Below are 24,454 nucleotides of genomic sequence, written 5' to 3' on the forward strand. Positions count from 1 at the left end.
GAATTCAGTTATGCTTTATTTGCATGAATGAGAGGCTGTCATTATTGCAAGAGCAACAATTAAGCACTCAGTAGAGGACAGACCTTTGCCAAGGTCCGTTCTCCAAAGCTAGCATTGCTTTTACATTCAGTGTCGTGATGACGAGGAAGTAACAACAGGTAACTACTAGAAAAAATGATTTATTGTTCAATGTTTAAGGCTACAATATTTTTATATTAACAATGGATCACATGACTTGTAGCTTATATGTGAGAGGCGTTGTTTGCAGGAATGAGACCTGCAGCTCGACTGCTTTGGTTCGCTGTCACTGCTCTTATCGGCACTGTTTCAGCCGAAAAGCTCTAAAAACCGACTGCACGCTTCCTGCTCAGCACCAAACAGCACGTAGACAAAGTTAGCAAGTAGAACAGGTGAACACAGAGGAGACCAAAGCAGCTAAAATGAGAGTGAATGTTGAACTTCTCTTCATTAAGAAGGTCAAAAACACAAATCTAAATGAATGCTGTGTTGCTCCGTATCACCTAAATGTGTAGCTAGGCAAATGTTTGCGAACACGTCCGCCTGACAAACTTAAAAAGTGTGTCAGTGTCATGTTTACTGCGTGTGTCTGCTGCCTCCAAGTGGCCAAAAAATGATATTATTGAAGGTTTAAATCGTCTATTAAGAGGAAAATGCTTAGACTTGAACAGCTTCTTTTGTCTGTTTTGTATGATTGTAACTTTATTTATTTGGACTGTCGGTCAAACAAAATGAAAGATTGTGAAATTGTCAATATTTTCTGACATCTTATAGACATAAAATCAATCAACAGGTTAACTGATGATGAAAATTATTTGCAGATTTACAGTTTAGCCAAAGTTTGGCCTGATGGTTAGGACGATACCAACTTCCTCTTCTTCAGGGCTTGAATGTTCTCAGCTTTCTCAACATCTGTAAGTCACAGAAAATTTGGCCTGATGATGGCGCTACAGTAAAAGTGGAAATTTGTTCATCTGAAAATTGGAAGTCCGGCCTGAAGTTCGATGAAGGTCAGGGAGTCATAAATAGAACGCTCATTCTTAAATCTCCTCAGCAAATGTCACCGCGGTTTCTCCGCCTGTTCCAGTCGTATCGTAGCCTCAAACAGATGGAGGGAGGCGATGGCAGCCGTCACTGCCGTGATTTTTACTTGTGATAATAACATTTGAAACAAAAGCCGAGCGCGCAGACAAATCTTTAAATGACTCAATGGAAAACGAACGATGAGAAGAGGAGAACAAAGATTATTTGACTTCACCTTTCATCCCGTGCAGCACAAACACTCCTCACTCTGTTCCCCGCTCTCATCCATATGTGTCACAGCAAGTCCAGAATTAGATTAGGTTTCTGGATCACTCCCTGTTTCTTGTGTGTGTATGTGTGCCCATGTATTACTCACGCTGTGGGGACATATATCTGTTTACGCAGTCACATTGTGGGGACTCACCATACTTGTGGGGACAAAATGCATGTAAATCATTAAATTTTAGGGTGAAGGCTCGGGTTAAGGTTAGGGTTAGGCACGTAGTGGTTATGGTTATGGTTATGTTAAGTCTCCAGGTAATGAATTTAAGTCGAGTAATGTCTCCAGAAGTGATGAAAACCAAATGTGTGTGTGTGTGTGTGTGTGTGTGTGTGAGGCATGTACTGTATGTGTGCAGAGCTCAGATCCGGTAACAGCCTCAGCTTCTCCCTGCTCTCTCTCATCCTCAATTAGTCATCCTCACACCGGGCTAAGTCTGGGTCACTCACCCGCTCCTCACATCGGATCACCCAAAGGTGCTTGGCCACCGGCCACAGAGACTCCCACCCACCCAATACCACACGCTCATCACATACAGAGAATAGCCCTGAGCCCTGCACAGATGCCGCTGCAGCCACATAACACCCAGAGGCTTGTTTCAAACATGAGTTCACATGTTTAACTGGGGGTGGAATGTAACAGCAGATGACGTTCGGCGGTACATTCATGCACTCTACTCCGAGTGACATTTGGGGATATTTTTAAAGCTGAAAACCAATATTTTAATCAAAACAAGTAGTCCTCACACCCTCTCAGTGACACATCCTGAGCAGCTTGTAAACACACACACTACCCCCTCTTTCACCCGGAGGACGATCCGGCAGAATCCGGCAGAATCCGTCTCCTTGGCCGGTACCCTCAGTCCCCCCCCATCATCAGCTGGGCAAGGAGACAGCAGGCCTGTAGGTGGTTCAGCTATGTGTCATACATTACATGCCAGTGCAGGGGAGGAGGACTGACACAGAGCATGTGTTACACTTGCTCAGTTTGATGTGCTCTGCCCTCGCACAGGCACCACTGTGGGTGGCATAGCTATGTGTCATAATCACCATCATCCTTTGCTTTGTCGGATTTCTCCTCATGTGTGCGTGCCTGTGTGTGTGTGTGTGTGTGTTTGTTTATGCGTTGCTATACTGGAGGTCCCTTTGTGGAGGTGCCGCGCAGTGGGCTCATTCACAGTGTGGGAGCCGCTGTTATACAGCAGCACTGATTCATTTTTTTCTGACCTGTGTGTGCCATTGCATATTGTGGCAGTTTGACAGCTCCTGTTTTACATTATGAAAGTCCTCTACTAATTATCTATGCGCTTTGATGGGATTTACTGTGTATGGTATATGTTCAGTAAAGCTCATTTAAGAATATCAATAATAGAATAAACCACGTAACTCACAAGGTTGCCTCTCTAGCCTCTTCTCTAGCTGCATCTCCTGGTCTTCGTCAGTAGATGCAAAGAACCATGGGTAACTAGATAAATCTATGTGCTGAAGAAGACAGTGAGGAGGGGTTGAAAGTCCTGGAAAGCCAGTAGTGCAAACTTGAGGTCAGCCCCAGTTAACCCACTGCCAACCAGCCTTCATTTCTCTGTATTAGTCACTGCTGTTTTCTTGCATTAGAGAGTCATATCATAACAATATAAAGATGTACAAGACGGATGTACATCCAAAGCTTGAGTACCTTTATGCAGAGAAGATCTCAATGGCATGGCTTCCTTCCCATTTAAGTTTGACGTTTGGTGTATCTATGGATGACACTGTCAGTTAGTTGACTGGTCCAACACTTTGGTCCAGACTGAAATGGCTTTATAACTATTGAGTGGATTGCTTTGAAGTTTGGTTTTGAGATCCACGATCCCAAGAGGATGAAATGTAAAAGCTTTCACAATCCCTTAACTTTTCCCGTAGCACCACTACAACACAGATTTGACTAATAATGATACCAGTACTTCGGTTTAAATACCTGCAAAACTAATGATATTCCTGTGTTCACCTGTACTTTGTGTACTTTATGTTCTGTGCTAATCAGCAAATGTTTGCATACTATCACACCAAACTAAGACTGTACACACAGTAAACATTGTAATTGCTAAACATCAGAATAGTAGCACTGTCATCATGAGCATATTAGCATGCTGACATTAGCATCTGGCTCAAAGCACCACTGTGCTCACATCCGTGCAGCCTCACAGAGCATGGTTGTAAAATCTTGTTTTTGCACTGCAGAGTGTTAAGGTCACATTATCTAAAACTCTTCAGAGCGCACAGCTGGTTGAAGTCCTCTTAGTCAACACCAAATGCACGGAGACAAAAATGTCATTGTTAACTCGTGCCTCAGACGCCCTGCAGCTGCTGTTGTACTTGCACTTGAGCATTCTGGATGAACAATAAAATATAGCGTTAAGTACAATTTGGTCATGCAATCTTCATTGTTTTGTACATTCCTCACTCAGAGACTGCCGATCCTTTTCCAACAACCCTGCTACAGTCATGCTCTTAACGTTGGACCTTCACTCAAGGTCCACTTGATAGCGCTTTCAGGAGCTTTCTGCACATTGCATGCTTCCTCAGCTGATGGAGTTAAGATTTTTTTTTTTTTCATCAAAGCTGTTTTATTGTTCACTCTGGATTTCAAGCAGGTCTGTAGTCGCATCATCCTTGTTGTTGTTGAGGAGCTTTAAATCAGAGAACAAAATAAAAGTCTTCATCTGCAAGACTGTGGGGGCAGAGAGGAGGTGTGAGTGTTATTATGGAGGGTTTCTCTGGGCAGTGGGAGCTCTGGGTGATGTGTCATTCAGGGGGTGGACGGTATCCCTGCTGTGCCTACTGTTGGTGTGTGTGTGTGTGTGTGTGTGTGTGTGTGTGTGTGTGTGTGTGTGTGTTTCTGAGTGACGTTCAGATCCCATACGACTGTTGTGATGAAGGAATGGAGGAGGCACTTGTACTAAATGACTGTCACATCCTTATCTCTCCCAAAGCGCTCTGATGTTAATTTCCGTGGAGTGTCGGCATCCTGCTTTCATTCAGGTTTTTGGCACTTTATTGACAAGGTGAAGGCAGAGGGAATGACAGAAAAGATAAGAGGAGGCGGATAAGAGAAGAGAGCTGTAGAAACACACAGCATATCCGCACTCTCACCGCGCCATATTTACGTGATGCTGATTACGCCATTGTTGTTGATTTAGCCCGAAGCACCGAATTGTAAACACTTAATTGAAACTGAATAGATGACAGGAAGTCAAAGAACAGCATTAGCATAAAATGAGAGTTGCAGAGCTAAAGCTTTAGGAAGCACGGCTTGCTTCAGACGTTTGCTTTTTTTTTCTTCATGTATCTTGAAAGTGGCTGTCAGCGGCAAGGCAAGGCCGAATCTAACTTCAGTCTATTCAAAGAAAGCTGTTACATGAATGAAACGTTGATTTATTGTGTGATTTCTTGAAGAGATTTCTGTTGAAGTATCAAGAGCTGAGGTTATTTATTTTTTTCTACTGCGACGATGAGGACAAGGTGAGACAATGAACCTCCATAATTCTTGCGAAGGCGAGAGCAAGCAAATAACATGTTGTCAGAGGGTTGAAAACAGCCACTGTCCCCGTCTTACCCACCATGAAATCAACAGATGTATTTTGTTTTGTGCAAGACTTTATACAGCAAAACTGCAGCGGCAGAGACTAAGTATCCACAAAGAGAAGCCAACGACGGGCTGAAAAGCAGCATTTCTGGTTAAAATTTCAGATCTGTTCCACCTCTGACCTCAGCCGACAGGGATGTCACGGAGTCCTGGAGCACGCTTCCACATCATGCTAAATGGAATATCTTTGGATTTCTGACTGTTTGTCAGCCCTAAGAAGCACTTAAAAGACATGACCTCGAGCTTTGGGAAACTGTGATGGTCATTTTTCACCATTTCTTTATACATTTAAACAATCAGTAAACCAAGCTGAGCTCTGCTGCAGTGCATGCTAAAATGGTAATTAACATTTCCGCACTGTCACGGACCCCCTCATAAATAACTGACAGGTTTGCTAACTTGTGACTTGATGTGATCATCAGGAGGCAGTTCACAAATCTGGGCGTGAGAATTACCGGCTGTATTATTTGCAGGGACCAGACTAAAATAAGTCCTAACACATGAGCAGACCATTTTCCAAAATGAAGTGAGTTCCTCCTACCTGAATAATTTTCTCATTAAGCACTTAAACACTTTACACCAGTACTCTCTCCATGTTTGGCTGAGGCAGAGGGCTGCAGGTGGACAGGTGAGGCGGCAGCGGCTTACACTGGCATAGAAAACACACAGCGCTGTAACCTACACAACAAAACACACACGCACTGCTGCTCAGGGAGGGAAACCAGATCTGTCTAGTGGCACTTCACCGCTGGCACTGTCTCTCACTGGCACCAAACACACACACACACACACACACACACACACACTGGCAGCGTTCCTGGTTAAACTGACAGCTGGCATTCTGTCTTCTCGTACCACTGACACAGCGAGGCCTTATTCGTAGCCAGTTCCACCTTTACTGGGACTCGTCCAAAGCCAGTAGAATTGTGTTAACCGACTCCTCACCTAACCAGATATGTTGCTCTCCAGTTACCCGCCTCATGCCATCGTGTGCTTTTACAGTCACGGAGAGTGACTTTACGGACGTCAGTGCTCCGGCAATGGCACGCAGAAAGTTATGGTGCCCATCAGTGCCACAGCAAATAATTGGCTCCCTCCAATAATATCTATCTGGAGATACCATGACATTTTGACTCAGTGCTGTTACATAGCAACAACATTTGATCCAAGATACGTATTTGTGATTATCTAATTTTGGAATGAAAAAGAGAAACAGCGGCTCTTTGGAGAGTTCGGCTTAGTGAAAAGAAACAATCAACATGAATATATGCAGCATGGAAGAAGCACTGCGAGGCTGAGAGCTACAGAAGAGATCGAACAAGTGGCCCTTGACTGAAGAATTCACTATTTCCAAGGTCAAAAATGAACCTTAAAGCTCAACCTGAGGTCAGCTTACCTTACACATAGGGGCTATTTTGTGTGAGCTGGTAGTTTTTGATTCATTTAGATTTGAGGTGAGGTCCAGGCGGGAGGGAGTTCGCCGTTGTGACCTCAGTGTTTCTAAAATCCTGGGCCTGCGCCGATCACTAACAAAACTAACAATATTACAGTGCAAAAATAAGCTTCAAGTAAGATCCTGCACTCATAAATACAGAAGTGCTAACAGCTAAATGTACCAAAAGTAAAAGTACTCATTAAGCATTATGGGCTGAGGTGGAGCTGATTTTCATCATTTATACTTCTTGGTAGATATTGTTGTTGAGTAAATGTGGTGAGTAAAAAGTAGAATATTTACCACCAAAATGTAGTTGATTAGAAGTATAATGTTACATGAAACACAAGTAAAGTAGAAGTACTTCAAATGTGTGCTGAGCAAATAGTTACACTCTGCAACAATGTATTGGATCTTAGAACTGTGTCAGCATGACTAACAGATATCTAACATGGCTACATGTTGAAAAAGAACAAATGCTACACATCTATGCGACAACACCGCAGCACAGATCTACCCGAGTCACCCTGGTGATAGGATCACATGCTCACCACCGCCGTCCGTGACTCAACTCGGACGTGGGTGTCTGAAAGCTGTCACACTTACACACTCCAGCATCCTACCTAATCATCCACCTACTGTGCCACACAGCAGGGGGGAGCAGGAGAGAGGGAGAGGGAGACAGACTGAAGGAGAGGCAGTTAACAAGAGAGGGAGGGCGATGAGCCGGAGGAGGAGGAGGAGGAGGAGGACGGAGACAACAAAACAGACAGAGAGACAAACACACACCTGCTTGAGAGGAGAAGGCCGAACGTATGCGAGGCCGCTTGTCAGTTAGCAGACGTCCCCTGAATCAGCTGAGAGAAAATACATGGAGGGAGGGATGAAGACGATGTGACTCCTCTTCTCCCACCCCGACAAGTCTGCTGGGTGAGAACTTATTTGCAGGGTGTGGGGACACAGGATGGGCACAGGAGCTCAACTCCTGCTCCCGGGATGTTGTTGCTTTCCGTGGTCTTGCGTCATAATAAGCTGAGTAGTTTGGGGGTTTTGACTGTTGATCAGACAACGAGACAAATACGTCACCTCGGGCTGCAAGAAGCTGTGACGGGTTATTTATTTATTTTAGTGTTGTCTGATGTCGTGCAGGCCGAATGATCAAACGATTATAACAACTGGAAAAATAACTGGCAGACTGATCAGTAGTTGCAGCCCTAAAACAATAGATTTTGACACAGTGTCAGACTCAAGCTGCAGTTTTCCCTTTAAACTCTGTCATACACACTTTAAATGATGTGTGTATGACGTTCAAAAATACAAGACTCTGACAGTTTGTAACCAGTGATTGTTTTCCTCATCCTCATGCTCATTATTTTTCTGATTGGACACTATGGACAAATAATTAGATCCACAAAACATCAGAAAATTCCTGTTGTCCAAAGTGACATCATCAAAGGTTGGCTCAGTCACTTCAGTCACTTCAGTTGGAGCTTTTGACTCACTGATGTTGAATATGGATTAGAGCACGGAGCGTCATGAACACAGTTATGAATTCATTGATATCTAACTGGAGAAAACAAACAGAATTTACATACAACACAGAAAATGAATACATTCAAGGTAATTTTACAAACGAGTTGCAAACAAACTGTGTCTTGTTATATTCAATGAAGTAACAAAAAAAAAAGAAAAAAAAAGATCAAATTAACAAAAAGGAGTTGCCCTTTCAAATGCCTGATTAAAACCTGTATTCTTAATTCAGTGTGTGAATTCAGCCATTCATTTCTCCTTAAAAACTGCATCTTGAAATTGAATTAATATCTTTGGTATTAATTCCCTGCCTAATGATGCTTTTATTGGCTATAATATTTATTCTCTAATTTGTGAAACCTTTGATTATTAATTCCTGTTTTAAATGTCGAATTAAGTATTTTTTAGACGTGTCTCCTTGACCTTTGTAGTCCTCCTTAACTGTGAGGGTCAACAGCAGAAGAAGTTATCGGTCAGAGGGGGAGCTGATGTGGCCTCTGTTGGGAAAGATATTTAGTCTAGCAGCGCCCTCCTCTGGTTAAATATTGACATGACAGGTTGAGGTCCGTTTCCTGTTTCGGAGGTGAGGTTTCTCCAAACCAAATGAAACCTGAGGTTCAACATGAAAATGGGTGGAAACATGACGAATGAATGAGTGAACAGAGAGCAGAGCCTGATGAAAGAAGACAAGAGGCGGCGCAGGATCATCTGTACAGTTTTTGTTTCCTGTTTTATTTGGATGAATGAAACACTTTCAGTTACAAAAATGACTTAAAATGAACAACACTGTACAATGAACAAGTAGAGTTATTTTTCTTCTTTTTTTTTTTCCTTTTCTGGTTTTCAAGATAAATACACTAAAAGGCTAACTTGCTACCACAAGGGAGAAGAAGGGGGGAGACCGAAAGGGAAATGGGGATTTGGGGGGGGGGGCGCTGCTCACAGGATGGAAGACACACAAGGAGAAGTGATGGTAATACAACCATACCTGCACACACACACACACACACACACACACAAAGTGACTGTTGTGACAGGGGGAATTAAAGCTACGTGTATTAGGAAGTTGGCAAACAGTATGTTACAGTTGACAGGACACGCCATGCGTGGGGTGGGGGGGCCTGTTGTTGTCCAAAGAACAAGGAATCTGTTTGTCTTTTTGCAGACTGCTGCAGCGAACCACGCCCTCCCCGCTTTCCGGCAACCCCCGCCCTACCACGCACACACTCGCTGGCTGGCTCACAGGTGGAAATGTAACAGACTGAAGCCCTCCCCTCTTTATCAGCTAACAATGAGAAACCACTTTCCAGAGAAAATCTTAAACTTCCCTCATCAATGTTTGACAGCTCACGCTTTCACACACACACACACACACACACACACACACACACACACACACAGGCATAGACAAACATCCAGGGGTAAAGGTCAAACAGGTAGACGTTAGGACCAAACATCAGGGAAGCCAAATGAAAAGGGGGGGTGGGGTGGGGGGGGAGTGGGTGGGTGGGGTGAGAGAGAGAGGGCTGATGGGAGTTAAGCAAAACTCTGGCAGCACGAGCAGAAAGGACAAGAACTTAAGAAGGATCAGAACAGCTACAAAGATACCAAGAGAAACTTCATTATCATCATCATCATCATCATCATCGTCATCGTCGTCATCATCATGATCATCATAATTATGAGAAGCTTAAGATTATTTTTCCAATGACAAATACTTAAAAATATACATTTCATCATCATCTTAATTATCATCATTATTATCATTATTATCATTCCCCTTTGGATAGCTGAGGTTAACGCTTCAAAGACCGGCTTGCTAGGTGACAGAGGAGGAGAAGGAGTGCAGACAGGGAGGGATGGATGGACAGAGGGAGGTGGAGGATGCAGTGGAGGCTTTGTGTTGAAGAGAAGGTCAAGTTAGAGCTCTTTGGTTTTATTCTTTAACATCTGACTCGCTTTGCTGTGTTGCTGGAGAAACCTTTGGACTAAAGCTGTATTGTAGAAGAGAGAAAGAAGAAGGGGATGAAAGAGAGGAAGAGCGTGTTCGTGTGGATGAGAGTGGGTGGAGGAAGAAGTAGCAGCTTGTTTTTTTTATCGTCGTTTTCTTCGCTCTGCTCGCCGTGTGCAGTTGCATCTCTCATGCCTTCGTGTCCAGACATATTTGCCTTCTAACAAACATGCATTTTAAAGAAACAGATAGACATTTCCGCAAATACGCTTATTTGTAATCTAGAGCTAGATAAGAGGATCGACACCACTCTCATGTCTGTACGGTAAAAATGAAGCCAGTGTGGCCAAGGAGGTGGCTAGCTTAGCTTAGCATAAAGACTGGAAACAGGGGGAAACAGCTAGCCGGGCTCTGCCCAAATGAGGTGGAAAATATGAATCATTTTGCTGATTCAAATGGTTTCATTCAGCTCAGTTTAAAGATTCGTAGTCACGAGCTACGTTCACTGCTTTTTAAGGCTGAGTGCATGTTTAAATCCACCTCAGGAGCCTCAGCGGTAAACAAACACATCACCATTCATAACTCTGTTTGTCTTCATTTCAGTAGAGTTCAGCCGGTTGCTGGTTAAAGTTGTTACTTTCACTTCAGTGCAGAGCGAGGCCTGTTTTTCAGGTGAACGGCTCAGAAGACACTTCTTTGCAACAGAGAAATCAAATCTGAGTCATTATGTGACTTTCGGTGTCTTTCACTAAACCCTGCAGTCACGCACTGTGAATCGAGGCTGAGCTGCAAACGCTGTTGTCAGTCACCAGCGAGGAGAGGCCCACAGCGAGAAGCTGCTGATTCAGTAAACTTAGTTTAGTTTGAATATGCTGTTAAATTGTGCTTTGGTCACAATTTGTGGTTGTACAGGGAGTCCTATCGTCCTCACTGTCTGCCGGCTGTAGCTTCATATTTACCTTAAAGACACAAGAGTGGCATCAATCTTCTCATCTAACCCTCAGCAAGAAACTGTATTTTGCAAAAAGATGAGCTTCAAAGCCTCTTTTATAGACGTACATCTCGGAGTCCGTCTGTCTTGCCTGTGGAGACTCTGATTGTGTGGACAGAGGATGAATCTGCTGGTTATAAGGAGGAAAGTGGAGTTTCTGAACACCCGGGTGGACGTCAGGATTTGAGGGAGCGTGTGTGTCATGCTGGATCTCGTGGCAGGGCATTGACTTTGGTATCATTCACTAAGGGGGTATCCCCACCACACAGATCTACGCTTCACACCCGGTCCCTCAAACCCTGAGGGCCACAAAAAAGTGCCTCGTCAGAAACACGGCAGAGTGACGCAGCTCTGCTTCAGTTTCCTGTGAATACACAGAGCGAGCGAATCAAGAAAACGGACCGTGGATCACGTGCAAGCCTCTCCCTCCGACGTCTCCACACACACTGAGATCATGAGAAGCGTCTGTGTGTGTGTCACCTAGCAAACCCAGTCGCAGCCGTTCCCGGGTTACCTGCCCCGCGGCGCTCCCCGGACACACGCGGACATCAACCGGTCTGTGTGCCCCCTCATCAGGCAATGAAGACCTAAAGGCGAGAGGGGGCTTTGAGACCTTGGCGATAAAGATGCTCTGAGGGACGAAGCTTTTTTAAGCCAAAAAATTGATCCAGATTTGATCCTTGATCTGTGCCAAAGAGCAGCTTTAAAGCCACAGTCCGTGTTTGACAAGGAGGAAGCAGCGAGGGTCAGATACGAGGAGAGGGCTGTGCTCAAAGCTCAACACAGACAGCGGGGGGTGTTTCCAGGGGGACAGGGTGTGTGTGTGTGTGTGTGTGTGTGTGTGTGTGGGAGTGTGTGTGTGCGAACCGGAGCGTGAACCAGTCCGACCCTTTGACCTTAAATGGCACCTTCTGAATCCCATGGAGAAAAACCGCGATCTATTCGATGATCTGTCGCTTCCCAGATCAATCCCAAACCTCTGCGTTTGCCTCCATTAGGACGACGACCTTTGACCTTTGACCTGGCCTTACCGCGTGCGCTCCCGGCCACACACACACACACACACACACACACACACACACACACACACACCGTCCACACGTACCGTCCCGCCACCCTGACCCCACTCGAACCCCGCATTTTAAAGCATTCATCTATTTGGTTTATCATCAAAGAATATGAGGTATATGATGAACTATCTCTCTTTTACATCCTACAGTGGATGAAGAAAAAAGTTGAAACCAACTCATAGAAAAGTGGAAACAAACAGAAATTTAAAAAAAAAGAGACAAAGTGAGAAGCTGGAGGGCGATTTACGGCTGGGAATCCACAATCACCCTCTTTTCTCTTGCCTCCTTGTTTCCTCTCTATCATGTAAAAAACTTTAGCCTTTGCCCCAGTTGATCTTCTTCTTTTGTGTTTTTTGGTTGTGCAGCTGTAAAGCTTTCAGTGTGTTCTCCCTGTGGAGAAAATATAGAGAACAGAGGCAGCACTGTGTCTCAAAGAACACCTCCCGCTCTAACTTTTCACACATAAATCATATTTATGCTCTCTCCGCTGAAACGGGATTTCAACTTTTTTTTCGTCTTATTATCAGGAGACACTGAGGCATGTGTCTGTCCAGAAAGCCTCAACCAAAGTGATTTTCTTTCTCCTGAAAAGTCCCGGAAATGATGAGGTGTTCGTCCACACAGTGCTGCCTCTCACTACCGCGAGCTTCCCCTCCCCTTTAAGAGGAGCGTCGTCTCAGTGAGGAAGAGAATATCTTCATGGCCGACCATCCCATCGGCCATATTCTCTTATTAAGTCCCTACAGGACCGTTTCTGGTATTTGGTTTAAAGAAGTAAGAATGAACTTCAGCAGGAAAAACAAAACATCACAAATACACCCCAGAATATGAAAAAAGCACCTCTAGAAATAAATTAACAAATAAATAGCAAGGCAAAAAAAAAAAAAAAAAAAGGATAACAAGCAAATAAATCAACCCTACCCTGAATAAATAGCACGATCAAAAGTCTAAGTCATCCTGATAAGGAGAAATAAAAAGTCCAAAGAGAGATAGTTAAAATTTTTGGTCTAAAATCAAGTTATTATCATCAATGTTTTTTAAGGATCTTTTTTTTTTCTCAAAGTCTTTTTTGTACGTTTTTTTCTTTTTAATACATTAGCGATAAGTAAGCAGTAGAACATAGATCTTTTTTCTACAAAATCTATAGAAGCACTAACAGATACATTCCGTCTAAGAGTCAATGTGGAGAAAAGGTTTGGCCCTCGCGGCGCCGACCCCACATCTAAAGTTTGGTTTGTGGAACGATTCTCGCCTGTCGACCGTTTGTCTGGTGTGGATCAAACCAAATATTCTTTGGATATGTTTACGTCCATCTCCCAAACCGTCAACTTGACTGAGGCCCCTGTTGTGTGTATTATTCTGTATCTGAAGCGTGTGTTACGTCGCTGGGGTCAAGATCAGTGACATCACTGCAGACCCGAGTCATTTTTCTTTTTTTTTTTTTAACCTTTTGGCCTCCCATAAACACTTACATACAGAAAAACGCACAGTTTCACCTCAGACAAATTGACTTTAAGCCATTTCCGTGCCCTCGTCCAGGGAAGGCAGCTCCTGTTCGTCTCTACTGTGTTTGGTTTGGTTCAGTATTTGGTTTGGCATTATTAATTATCATCATCTCTTTGTTTTTGGCTTTTTGTGTGTCTTTTTTTTCTGCCAAGACAGTCTGTTTCTTTATCTAATAAAAATCTGGAAGCTAAATTTTCACAGTATTTTTTCCAACCACCTGATAAAAATCTCTAGCACGACTACGAAAAAAATAAGGAGCTCTTGTAGTAAGTAAGCGAGTACGTTATTCCAAATGAGTAATAAGCACTAAAGTACAGTACATAAAACGGCATCAAGAGACACAGCAGAGATAAAACAATCAGAACCAACCAACAGAAAAATAAAAACAGATTCTTAGAAGATTTCAGTTCAGTGAGGTCATTTGCGTTTAGCTCCATCCAGGACCAGAGAGCCGAGCTGGAGAGAGAGAGAGGCCGAGGAGGGGAGGAGTCGTCTGTCCTTCCGTCGGCCGCCTGTCTTTCTGCCTGTCTATCCGTCCCTCCAGACATGCTACACAATTTCAGAGTGGGGCGAATGCTGCAGCCCTAAAGCTGACAGACAGACAGACAGACAGACAGACAGACAGACAGACAGGCAGAGAGATGCGACGGCTTCGCCTCCCTCAACGCCTGCACTTTGTCCTCCCTCCAGCCACATTTGGTTAGGGTTCTTTTTGGTTTGCTTCTGTCATTCCTTGGGTTGTGTTTTTGTTTGTTGTTTTTTTTTGGTTTGGGTTTATTTTTGGTATCCTCTTATAAAAAGTGTGACGCCTGCTCCCCTAACTACAGCGTGTCCCTCCTTCGCCTGTCCCATTGTACCCTTCTTTGTGGGGGTTCAGAGTAAAGGATCAGTCCCCTAAATAAAGCTTCCCCCGTGGGCTTTCGGATGGGCCAGGTGGAGGGGATTTCACCAGGGGGCTTCCAGTGGTGGCGTCCTGTCCCCTCTGTGTCTTTATTGTGTTCATATGTCTTGGCTGAGGCTCTTTAAGAAGAGCTTGAGACAGCCTTGAGAATGCTTTGGTTTCCATTTGAGAATTAATGGCAGTCTGAGGTGGAAAATGACAGTGAAATGCGATTGATGGAGTGATGATGGAAACAGACAAATACCAGTAAACATGTCTAGACAGACAGGTGTCGGGGGCGTCTGTGCTGATTGACGAGGCAGGAATGAGAGCCGGCTGTGACTAAACTTGGCTTTATTGACTTATTTAGCCTTCAGTCTCAACAGTTATTACTTTAAATCTCCAATCACAGCCCTATTTCATACTTTCAAAATGGTCGCCACTCTTAACAAACGTCATTTTCGGTGTGTGAAGTTTCCAGGGCATGTTCATTTAGCCACGGACTCACCGATAATGGCTTATCTTTAAGAGTGAGGAGAGAGCGGCCTGATTAAGAGCACAAAATGTCACATGTTTAGGGCTTAATAAACCCACTCACACCTTGAAATCAACCCGCAGCGTGCCCTCTCTGCTTTGGACCTGTGGCACTCGGTGAGCACTGAAACAAGCATCTCTCCACCCTCGTCACCTCCGTTCCTGCAGAACAGGCGCGTTAAAAACAAAAAAAGGTACGCTGACAGCACAAATGCATGTGATGAAGACAATGACGATGACACTGGTAACGACTCAAAGCGAAAAAGCTAACACTAAAACGGCTGCAACAATAAATAGGAGCTGGATTGTAAAATGACACTAATAAATAATAAAAAAAAAAACAAAAAAACAGCAAATTCCGACTGTACTTCTCAAAGTGTAAAAAACAGATAGCGAATAACAAACCTCTGTCAAGGAAATCTGAAATAAAGAGGAGAGAGGAAAGCTATTCTACGCTCTTGGACCAGAGGTAGGTTAAGAGACGAACACATGAGGACACAGCAGAACGTTTGCTCGTTCAGCAACAATCTTTTACAAAGTTATCCAAAATATCTGGCGTGAAAACCGATGAGAGACACATGAGCTGACACAGACAGGATGAGTCGATGGCAAGATGGATTGGCTCTTGATGTGTGTGTGTTGGTGTGTGTTGGTGTGTGTGTGTGTGAGTAGCAGTAGCAGTAGAGTCCTGGTCCTGGATAGCTTCAGTATTTACACGTCCTTTGAATAAAGCTTTTCTCTCCGTATTTTTGGTTTTTGGTATTTGGGATTTTGGTATGGTTGTCATTTTTTTTTTCTTTTTTCTTTTTTGTCATTGTGTATTCCTCCTCCGCCTCCTCCTCAGGTAAATTTTTGGTTTAAACTTATCCTCCCTACTCCTCTTCCTTCAGACCCGCAGCTTTTCGAAATGATAAAAAAGAAAGGAAAACGTAAGCGCAGTCCTCCTCTCCATTTTTTTGTCCTTGCCGCCATTCCTTCGTCACATAGTAAAGTTATCTTTTGTCATTTTTGGTTTATGCACTCCGACATGCATCTCCGCCGTCTCCTCCGTCTCTTCGTTAAAGAGTCATTGGTTTGTTTTCCTTCAGACAGAAAGAGCGGAGAGGCGCCATGTCGGTCTCACGTGTTACTGACAAAAAGGTCCCACGTTGCCTCCTCCCCGTCTGTTTGGATAGATAAAGATTTTTGGTTTCAATCTTCCCCTTTCCCCCCTTCTCCCCTCTTTCACTTCTTTCCCTCCCTCTCTCCTCTTTCATTCTGTGTATTTTTGGCATTGAAAGGCTGGGAGAGACAGAGAGAGAGAGCCATTGCGAAAAAAATAACGGAAGAAGAGCGCAAGAGAGAGAAAGAGATAGCTTTGGTGTGAAAGGCGAGGTTCCCGTTTCCTCCTTCCTCCTCCTCTCTGATTGGCCCTTGGCGCGGTCACTCAATCTTGGCTCCGCCCAGAGAGGGCGGGCTGTGTGCCATTTCGCTGGAGGAGCAGGAAGAGGCGGGGCTGGAGCAGGGGGAGGGGGAGCAAGGGGTGGGGCTGATGCTGCTGGCCGAGGGGAAGGGGGAGGGCTGGGAGGCTTTGGCTACGGCGGCGCTGATCAGTCCAGCGCCGGGGTTCTGGCCCATGTGAAGGAGGGCGGGGTGGTTGAGGAAGAGGGAGGAGGGGAGGCCCCCCGCCTGGCCCCCAGAGGCCCCCAGCATCACCTTACTGGCTCCCTCAAGACTGGAAAGAGGCAGCTGGCCACCACTGGCTGCTAGGGCTGAGGGAGGGAAAGAGAGGAGGAGAGGAAAGGTTAAAGAGGTGTCTTTGTGTTTGGCTCATCATCGGGCGTAAATGTGTCTTTCCTGCTTAAACACACACAGTCCTCCACTCTTTCATTCTCCTCTCCAGGATTCCTTTTTTAGAAGTCATTAAAAGTGTCAGCGCTTTTGATCAGTTTGTCATAAAGTGAGTCAATGAATGCATCACCTCTCTATCAGCCTGCCTCATCTACAACTACTCAGACTACCAGTTCCCTGCAGTACGTAACCAAGCCGGAGAAAGTGCCTGGACTTGTTGCATTCAGCAGAGGTGGGCGGAGAATAACCGTCACCACCTCCTCTAAACGGGGAGCACAGGGAGGGGCCACAGGGTGCTGGGAGTGCGGCTGGGAAACACTTCACTTTTGCGAAATGCACAATTTCAACAGCGTGCCAACAGATAACAGCTTGTCTAATATCTGCTGCAAGCTCATCTGGTGGGATCAGATCGAGCGCGGCGACAGCTACGCCGAGTCTGCTGTTATGGAAACGACACACAACGCTACCTGTGAACACAGCCTAATAATATTTGTGATCACATAGCAACAGCAAAACTGCTTTTTTTTTTTTTTTTTAAATTCATTGCAGAAAACCCGTTCGGCACATCAGCTACTCAAAGCTCAAGATGTCTTGTGGGTGCTCTGCATCACAGTCTGCTGAGGCTACTTTTGGTGAACACACTGTGATTTCTGCCTCCTCAGTGATCGATCTCTTGGTGTGTGTGTGTGTGTTCAGCATCCAAGTGGAGTGAAACGGTGAGTCCAAAATGTAGCTCTCGCTTTGTGATTCTGACACGAAAACCTGGATATTTCATCATGTTGCCGGTGCACGTATTCACATATTCCCCTGATTCCAGAAAGGTTTGGATGCCGTGGAAAACGTGAATAAAAACAGAACGCAATCGTTCGCAAACGAGCTTCGTTGAACACTTAACAAAGTGTATCTTCATCCACTCATGTGTTCACAAAGTGGTGAACCTCACTCTGTCCAACTGACAACTGAGCCTTTCCAGGACGCCGCTTTCAAACCGATCATGATCCTCTCACCTGTTACCAATGAGCTCGTTTACCTGTGGAGCGATCCAAACAGGTGTTTTTGGAGCGTTCCACATCTTTAGTCGCTCCTGTCTCAACTTGTTTGAAGCTTGTTTGAATTGTCTTTGTACTGTTTTAGAATATGTCAAAAAGGATTAAGAAATGATCGCATTCGTGTTTTACTCATGTTTTTCACGCCGTCCCGGCTTTTTGGAATCAGGGTTGTAAAAATAAATAAAAGCTTCCAAACAAGTAAAATAAACATCCCTGACAGCAGCGCACGTTCTGGAGAGTCTGACTTGACCAGTGATGAGATGAAGAGATGAAAGGCTACAGATGAGTGAGACGGCACAGACGCACACACAGAAACGTAGCCCACGCATTAACGTAACCATCGTCAGTCTCACACACACACACACACACACACACACACACACACACACACACACACACACACACACACTTGATGGGATGGATTAATGGATGTCAATGGTAACATCATGTAAGTCATTCTACCTCTCGACAAGCGTCTCTGTCCTCAGCTGCTTCACACTGTGGATGAGCAAAAACGCTCCACTGCCTATTCATCCATGTCTCCAGCCTGCAGTCTACCAGCGCGATTTGATTCACCCACCATGCATAACTGCATTACTCATCATCACACTTCTCTTTTTAACACATCTCTCTCCCCCTTCTCACCCTCACGCCGCAAAGCATGATTAGAAATTAGCTCTGCTGACGGTGGTCGGGCCTGTTTGGTGGTCATTTCTGCAGGATTTGTTTTTTTTTTTTTGTCCTGTGCTATTCTTGTGTTGTTCTCAAGTGTAGGACGGTGTGTGTGTGTGTGAGTGTGTGTGTGTGTGTGTGTGTGTGTGAGGGGATGTGTCGTGTACAGCGTGTGGCTGAGTTTGAGCATTTATGTGTGTGTGTGGGAGTGTATGGGAGACAAAGGTTTGTGTCAGTGTTTGAGAGGAGGGAAGTGTTTTGCCGGTGTGCTGCTGAACATAAAAACTCTTTTCTGGGTATTTTTATGTATTCTGTGACCCTGAGAAATGAAATTAACAAAGTGCACCTCCACCTCAGCCTTGACCTCCAAATTATATTCTGCTTATCAGCAGTGCTGATGCTAAATTTCGTGTCTTTTCCTTTTCACTCTCCTGAAATAAATCCACCTCAGTGTCTCTCTTTCTCACACACACACGCACACACACACCTTGGATAGTGGCCAGGGGATTGTTACCGAGGAGGGCTTGGCTCATCCCTGTGTTAACTCCCATCACAGTGTTCCTGTTGTGTCACACACACACACACACACACGCAGCACCATACATGTGCAAGCATATATACGATCACAGGCAGGCAGAGGAGAAAAGGTGAGAAAAAAGCAGGTTTAGCAGCAAGGACAAGCAGAGGGCAAATTCAGCACATATACAGAGCAGCAGCTCGCTGACAGTTGGCTGTAAACAATAGGTTAGAAATGCAGAAAGAAACAGAACATCTTGGAAAAAACGTACAGAACTCCATAATCTCTGGTCAACTATGCATTTACGTTCAAGGACAGAAGTGATTCAAAACAAGAAGACAGCACTCTGCGCTGGACAGAAGTGTATTGCACTGTGTGTCTGCATGTGTGTCTCTGTCGTATTCACCTCAAGTTTGCAGCAAAATCGGTGATGTAGTTAGACACGTCACCGTTCTTTTTACCCATACGCCATAAGCTGTGAACACAAGAACCACACACACAAACACACACAGGGTTATAAAGCACTGCTGCACGGGGGAAGCAGCGGCGCCCAATGGCACGTCGGGATATCAGCGTGTGTGTGAGCACAAACAATCACTGTGCGCGTGTGTGTCGACCATTTAACTACAAACTGCAGGTGAACCGAGTGCGGCGCAGTGCAGCGTTCACGGTGAGCGTGTTTATGGAAATGTGTGGCTTTGCCTGTTCAAATGTTTTGTCTCAGTTTATTCGGTGGAAGCAGTGAATTTTTAATGAATATTCATGAGTCAGATGGACGTTAACTCCAAACAGCCGTCACACATAAAGGGTCAGTTCATTCAAATCACAGTCGTATTTAGCCAGGCAGATTCTGTGGGTTCTGCTTCATTTGCTGCTGCTGCTGCTGCCAATCCAGTACACAGAAGATAAGTATGATTTTGTCTGTGATGCTCACATCAGTGAAAAATAGATCTTAAAAAATCAACAGCAACGTGTTTTGCATTAGTTGCTCTGGATAACACACTGCTAACAGCTTTAATGGGGACGGTTTCCTCTGCAGAAAGTATAACCCCGAGTCCAAAAAAGTCTGGACGCTGTGCAAAAAAAATAAATAAAACAGAATGGGACACTCCTTTTTCACATGTACTCAACTGAGCAAGACCATATCTTGAATGTTTTACCACTGATTTTTGTAACTATGTGCCTGCAGGAGCAACTTCATCTGTTTGGAACCTTCCACAGGTAAACGGGTGAATTGGTAACAGGTGAGAGTATCATGACTGGGTGTGAAAGGGGCGTCCTCCACTGTACTGGAGTGGAGGCAGGGATCTCAGGGCCAGGTTTGCTAAAAAGAACTAGGTCATATGACATGCTGTCCAACCGAGGTGGAAGACTAACGTGTTTATGGTTGTTCCACGCAGCCACACTTGAGGGCTCAGTGAACAGCCGGCCGCCATTGAGAGGGACAGTAATTGTTTAAATGTGGAGGTAATGGTGCACGTTTGCAGACGGCTTCCACTGGAAGGCTTTCATAGTGCTGCGCTTGTTTGTACACATGAGAAGTGGCAGAAATGGTTGTCCAGAGGAAAAAAAAAAAAAAGAGGGATTAAGGAAAAGTTCAGATCCTGCCAACTTCCTCAGCTCCTCATGCCGAGATGACGGCTGCGTGAGGTGGGCGTGAATGTTGGAGGCTCAGTTTCAGAGAGGTATGGATATTGTTGGACGTGTTCCATCATCAGAAAGGCGTGAGGGGAGGGGTTTCAGAAGCACATTGGACCTACTTAGAGACAGATATCTGAAAACCTGGCCAAATAAAACAATCAAACTATCCCTGAAGGTAATCAGGATGTTTTTTTTTTCATGATTTGAGTGAACTGATGATTTAACCATGAGCACTGTGACGTAAACGATCCCAGGTGGCGTCGTTTGGTCACTTACCCTGTGTTAAGGTTGAGTGTGCTGTGGCTGGGAGTGGCTGGGCTGGCCGTGCTGCGGGGAGGAGGAGGAGTCACCGGGGAGGGTGCGGAGCTGAGGGAGGGGTGGGTGGAGGTGAGGCTGGAAGTCAGGGGGCAGACGGGCGACATGGTGGTCACTGTTGTGCTGCTGAGACTGGTCACGGCCTGCGACAGCTGGCTGGACATCTGGCAGAGAGAAAGAGAGACAGATTCAGGTTCGTGAAACTGAAGCCAGCAGAATAACGAGGTTTATTATCAAATGTTCGTTAAAAGACACACCGGAAACACACTGCCAGGACTGTGATGCACTTGTGTTCGAACACAAGTGCAGGCTCGAACAGGCAGGTCGAGGTTGGATATTTACCATGTGAGGGCTGTAGCAGGGCGGTTTGTGCGTTGGTGGGGCAGCGGGGGGCTGGCTGGGCAGGGGAGGGGTGGCACTGCTGGGATTGATGCGTTTCTCTTTCTGCCGGCGGTTGCAGAACCAGACCCGGATCACCTCCTTCTCCATGTTGAGCTGCTCGGCGATCAGCAGGATCTCCTCTGAGGTAGGCTTCTGGTTCTGCAGGCAGGGAGGGAGACAGGAATTCAGGTCATTTCAGCAGTGCTACGTTTCAGACACGTGATGTTAAGCTTTAAAAAAAAAAAAATCCCTTATTTTAACACAGAGAGCAAAATATGATATTTAAAAGCTGAAAAAAGTGACTTAACAGATGACTGTGCAGTATTTAAATGATGCTTTCAAACTTCATCTAAATCCATCTAAAAAAAGCAGGTAGTCATTGAGAGTGAAGAATAAGTTTTAATTAGCCTTTTCAGATTTCCATAAATTGATTAGTTTCTTAATTAAATACTAAGGTGAAGTATCTTACCGTCATGAATGAGCGTTCCAGGGCCACACGTACATTCGTCTCGATGCTGGTTCTCTTCTTCCTGCGGCGACCAGGAATCCCGTCGAAGCCCATCGAGGATGAGGACAGGGAGCTGGGGCTGGGCAGGGTGCTGTCTATGGACATGGTCTCTGATGAAGGACAACAAACGAGTGCATATCAGAAGAAGAGTCGCGCAAGCTTTAAACTTTAAACACACGATGCTCTTCAAGTAAACTACTGTCATTTTGATGAGAGCTCACCTGCATCATTGAGCCACTTCTCCAGCAGCGGCTTCAGCTTGCACATGTTCTTAAAGCTCAGGTTGAGGGCTTCGAAGCGGGAGATTGTGGTCTGACTGAAGTCATTGCCGTACAGCTTCCCCATGGCCAAGCCAACATCTCCCTGGTGGAGAGATAAAGGAAGGACGAGCAGCTTTAGACGAGTGAAAACACGAAACACTCCGTGGTAGAGTAACCAGCACGTACCTGTGTGAAGCCCAGTTTGATGCGTCTCTGTTTGAAAGTGCGGGCAAACTGTTCCAGCTCCTCCAGGTCACTGGGCTCCTCGGGGTGAGAGGTCACCGAGGGCACCGTGGTCACGCCTCCACCACCGCTCACCTCCACACTCTTATCTCGCTGTAGCAGGTACGACGTCAGAGGAATGAAAGTGAGAGCGAGAGGGAAAGAGAAGAGGTGTTTAGCACCGGTGCAGAGAACTGTTTTCCTCTGCGACTCACTGAGGCTTCAAAGTTTCCTCATACCTGTGCTTGGAGTCCCATTCTAGGTGGAGCAGACAGCAGGCTCCCTTGGTTTTGCTGAGGTAGCGGAATAAGATTTGGTGTCGATAGGAGTCCTGAGAGGGGAAAAAAAAAGCAAATTATCAGCTATAATTATGATAAAAAAGATTGGATTTTATGTTAAGATGCCATCTTATTTCAGCCAAAAACACAGAAATGATTCCAGGAAGAGGCCTGCTCACCTTGCTGGCCCTGCTGTGCCTGTGGGAGGAGGAACTGGGCAGGAGACGGGAGCGGGTGGCCGGGCACCAACACCAACTGCTGAAGCTGCAGCAACTGCTGGATGTCCTGTTCAACCAACAGAGAAAGGACTGATCAGAGAGAGAATGAGAATTTATGAATTCTCAGGAGAGACAGAGGCCTCAGTCAATGTGACATGGAGAGCAGCAGATGTGGACGTACAGAAAATGTAGAAGGAGGAGGAAACACTTTGTTTTTGTGTATAGTAACAGAAAAGAAACGGAAAATGTGTGCATTCATGCAAGGTGGAAACTGTGAATCATGAAATATACAATTGACATGCACGAAGAACTGTTCCATGGCTGGTTCCTCAATCACGCTGCGCATCAGAGAGTGGCTTTGATTGGCAGTCAGTACCTGGGCGGTGAGCTGGATTGGCTGGGAGAGGGTGAGCTGGGGTGGAGGAGGTGGGACAGGGACACTTGGGGCTGTCTGGTCCTGTGTGCTCTGTCCCTGTCCCTGGGACTGCGACTGGGCCTGCTGCCCTGTTTGTCCCACCTGCTGCTGCTGCTGCTGCTGCTGCTGCTGCTGCTGCTGGGCTTGCTGATTTGCTGCTGCGGCTGCCTGAGCTTGCTGATTGGCTTGGGCGGCTGCATGGGCAGCGTGAGCGGCGTGGGCTGCGCTGGACTGCTGCACAGCTGCAGCCAGGAGCTGCGCCTGAGCCTGCTGCAGCAACAACTGCTGCTGTGCTGGCAACAGAGCTGTCAACTGGCGAAGAGAAAGAGGAGGGGAGAGGAGAGGAGAGGAGAGGAGAGGAGGGGAGAGGAGGGGAGAAAATTGAGATAAAGTGGAAAAGAAGGGAAAGGATGGAGGAAGACACAGAAGGAAATAAAGTGTTCAAAAAGCAGCACAAGAGAAGCAAGCAGGGCAAAAAGCAAAGCAAAGTGTGTCTCTGCGTGCATGTGCGTAAGTCTGTCTTACTCCTGCTAGTTGGGAGCCGGTCAGCATGAGCTGTGTATGCTGCAGGGCCGTCTGCGAGGGGGTCGGGCCGTGAGAGAGAGGAAGGGCCGGGGACATCTCAGCACACTCCTCCATCTTATTCTGTGTGGAAGACAGAAAAAACAGAGCGGTTAATGTAGAAGAAATGGAAACAGACCTGCATCCAAAAAAAACATGCCTGCACTAAAAAGACAATCAGAGAGAGAGCAACTATTAAAAACACGAGACAGACAGGGAATCTCCCTTCCCAGAGCTTAGAACTGGTCCAATAATCCAATCAGAACCTGCATGAGCTTACCTGGCTGTGTAAGGTCATGACAGGCAGCGCTGGCTGCTGAAGGTTAATGTGAACTTATGTGTAAGCTGTCTCTAGTCTGAGTCCACTAGTCTCCTCTTTTTCTTGCACAAAGAGATCTTTTTTTTTTTTTTTTTTTTTTCCCAGGATCAGGCATGTTTGAACTGGCAAGGGGGGGGGGGGCTCTTCCAGGTTACTGATTTGCATATGTGTGGTATGCAAATTAGGATGATTTCACTTTTTGGTAAGTTGTAGCATTATAGATTTGTGTGTGTTGTGAAGGTGCTTTGTGGAGGCAGAGTGCCATCGCGCTCTCTGTGGATTTGTTTACATTCAAGGCTGGGTGGACACATGACCGACGGCGGCGTGGAGCACGACAAAAGAGCGACTGAACTGTCAATAAACCTGCTGTGTGACGTTAAAACACAAAAGATCCACAAACATAGGCCCAGACATATGCACAGACATGCA

At 45.6% G+C, this 24,454-nt stretch overlaps 1 protein-coding gene across 8 annotated transcripts in view; it reads right to left on the bottom strand.

The window, feature by feature from the left end:
* Positions 1–8,618: 8,618 nt before the first annotated feature.
* Positions 8,619–24,454, bottom strand: part of pou2f2b (POU class 2 homeobox 2b) — a 45,116-nt gene continuing 29,280 nt past the window's right edge. For 2 of the 8 annotated variants that reach the window (XM_076737510.1, XM_076737511.1), the window contains 12 exons: positions 23,671–23,790; positions 23,107–23,457; positions 22,692–22,797; positions 22,474–22,565; positions 22,199–22,348; positions 21,974–22,115; positions 21,714–21,862; positions 21,206–21,403; positions 20,825–21,027; positions 19,314–19,382; positions 18,878–18,951; positions 8,619–16,590 (listed from right to left, as the gene is read on the bottom strand). In XM_076737510.1, coding sequence (XP_076593625.1) covers positions 16,262–16,590; positions 18,878–18,951; positions 19,314–19,382; positions 20,825–21,027; positions 21,206–21,403; positions 21,714–21,862; positions 21,974–22,115; positions 22,199–22,348; positions 22,474–22,565; positions 22,692–22,797; positions 23,107–23,457; positions 23,671–23,790 — 1,983 coding nt within the window. In that variant the 3' untranslated portion in view covers positions 8,619–16,261. The remainder of the gene's footprint in view (positions 16,591–18,877; positions 18,952–19,313; positions 19,383–20,824; positions 21,028–21,205; positions 21,404–21,713; positions 21,863–21,973; positions 22,116–22,198; positions 22,349–22,473; positions 22,566–22,691; positions 22,798–23,106; positions 23,458–23,670; positions 23,791–24,454) is intronic. The other 6 variants (XM_076737513.1, XM_076737515.1, XM_076737512.1 and 3 more) reach the window with 5 other exon arrangements.

Source organism: Chaetodon auriga, chromosome 8 (genome assembly GCF_051107435.1).
Source record: "Chaetodon auriga isolate fChaAug3 chromosome 8, fChaAug3.hap1, whole genome shotgun sequence".
In the NCBI taxonomy this organism is placed as follows: domain Eukaryota; kingdom Metazoa; phylum Chordata; class Actinopteri; order Chaetodontiformes; family Chaetodontidae; genus Chaetodon; species Chaetodon auriga.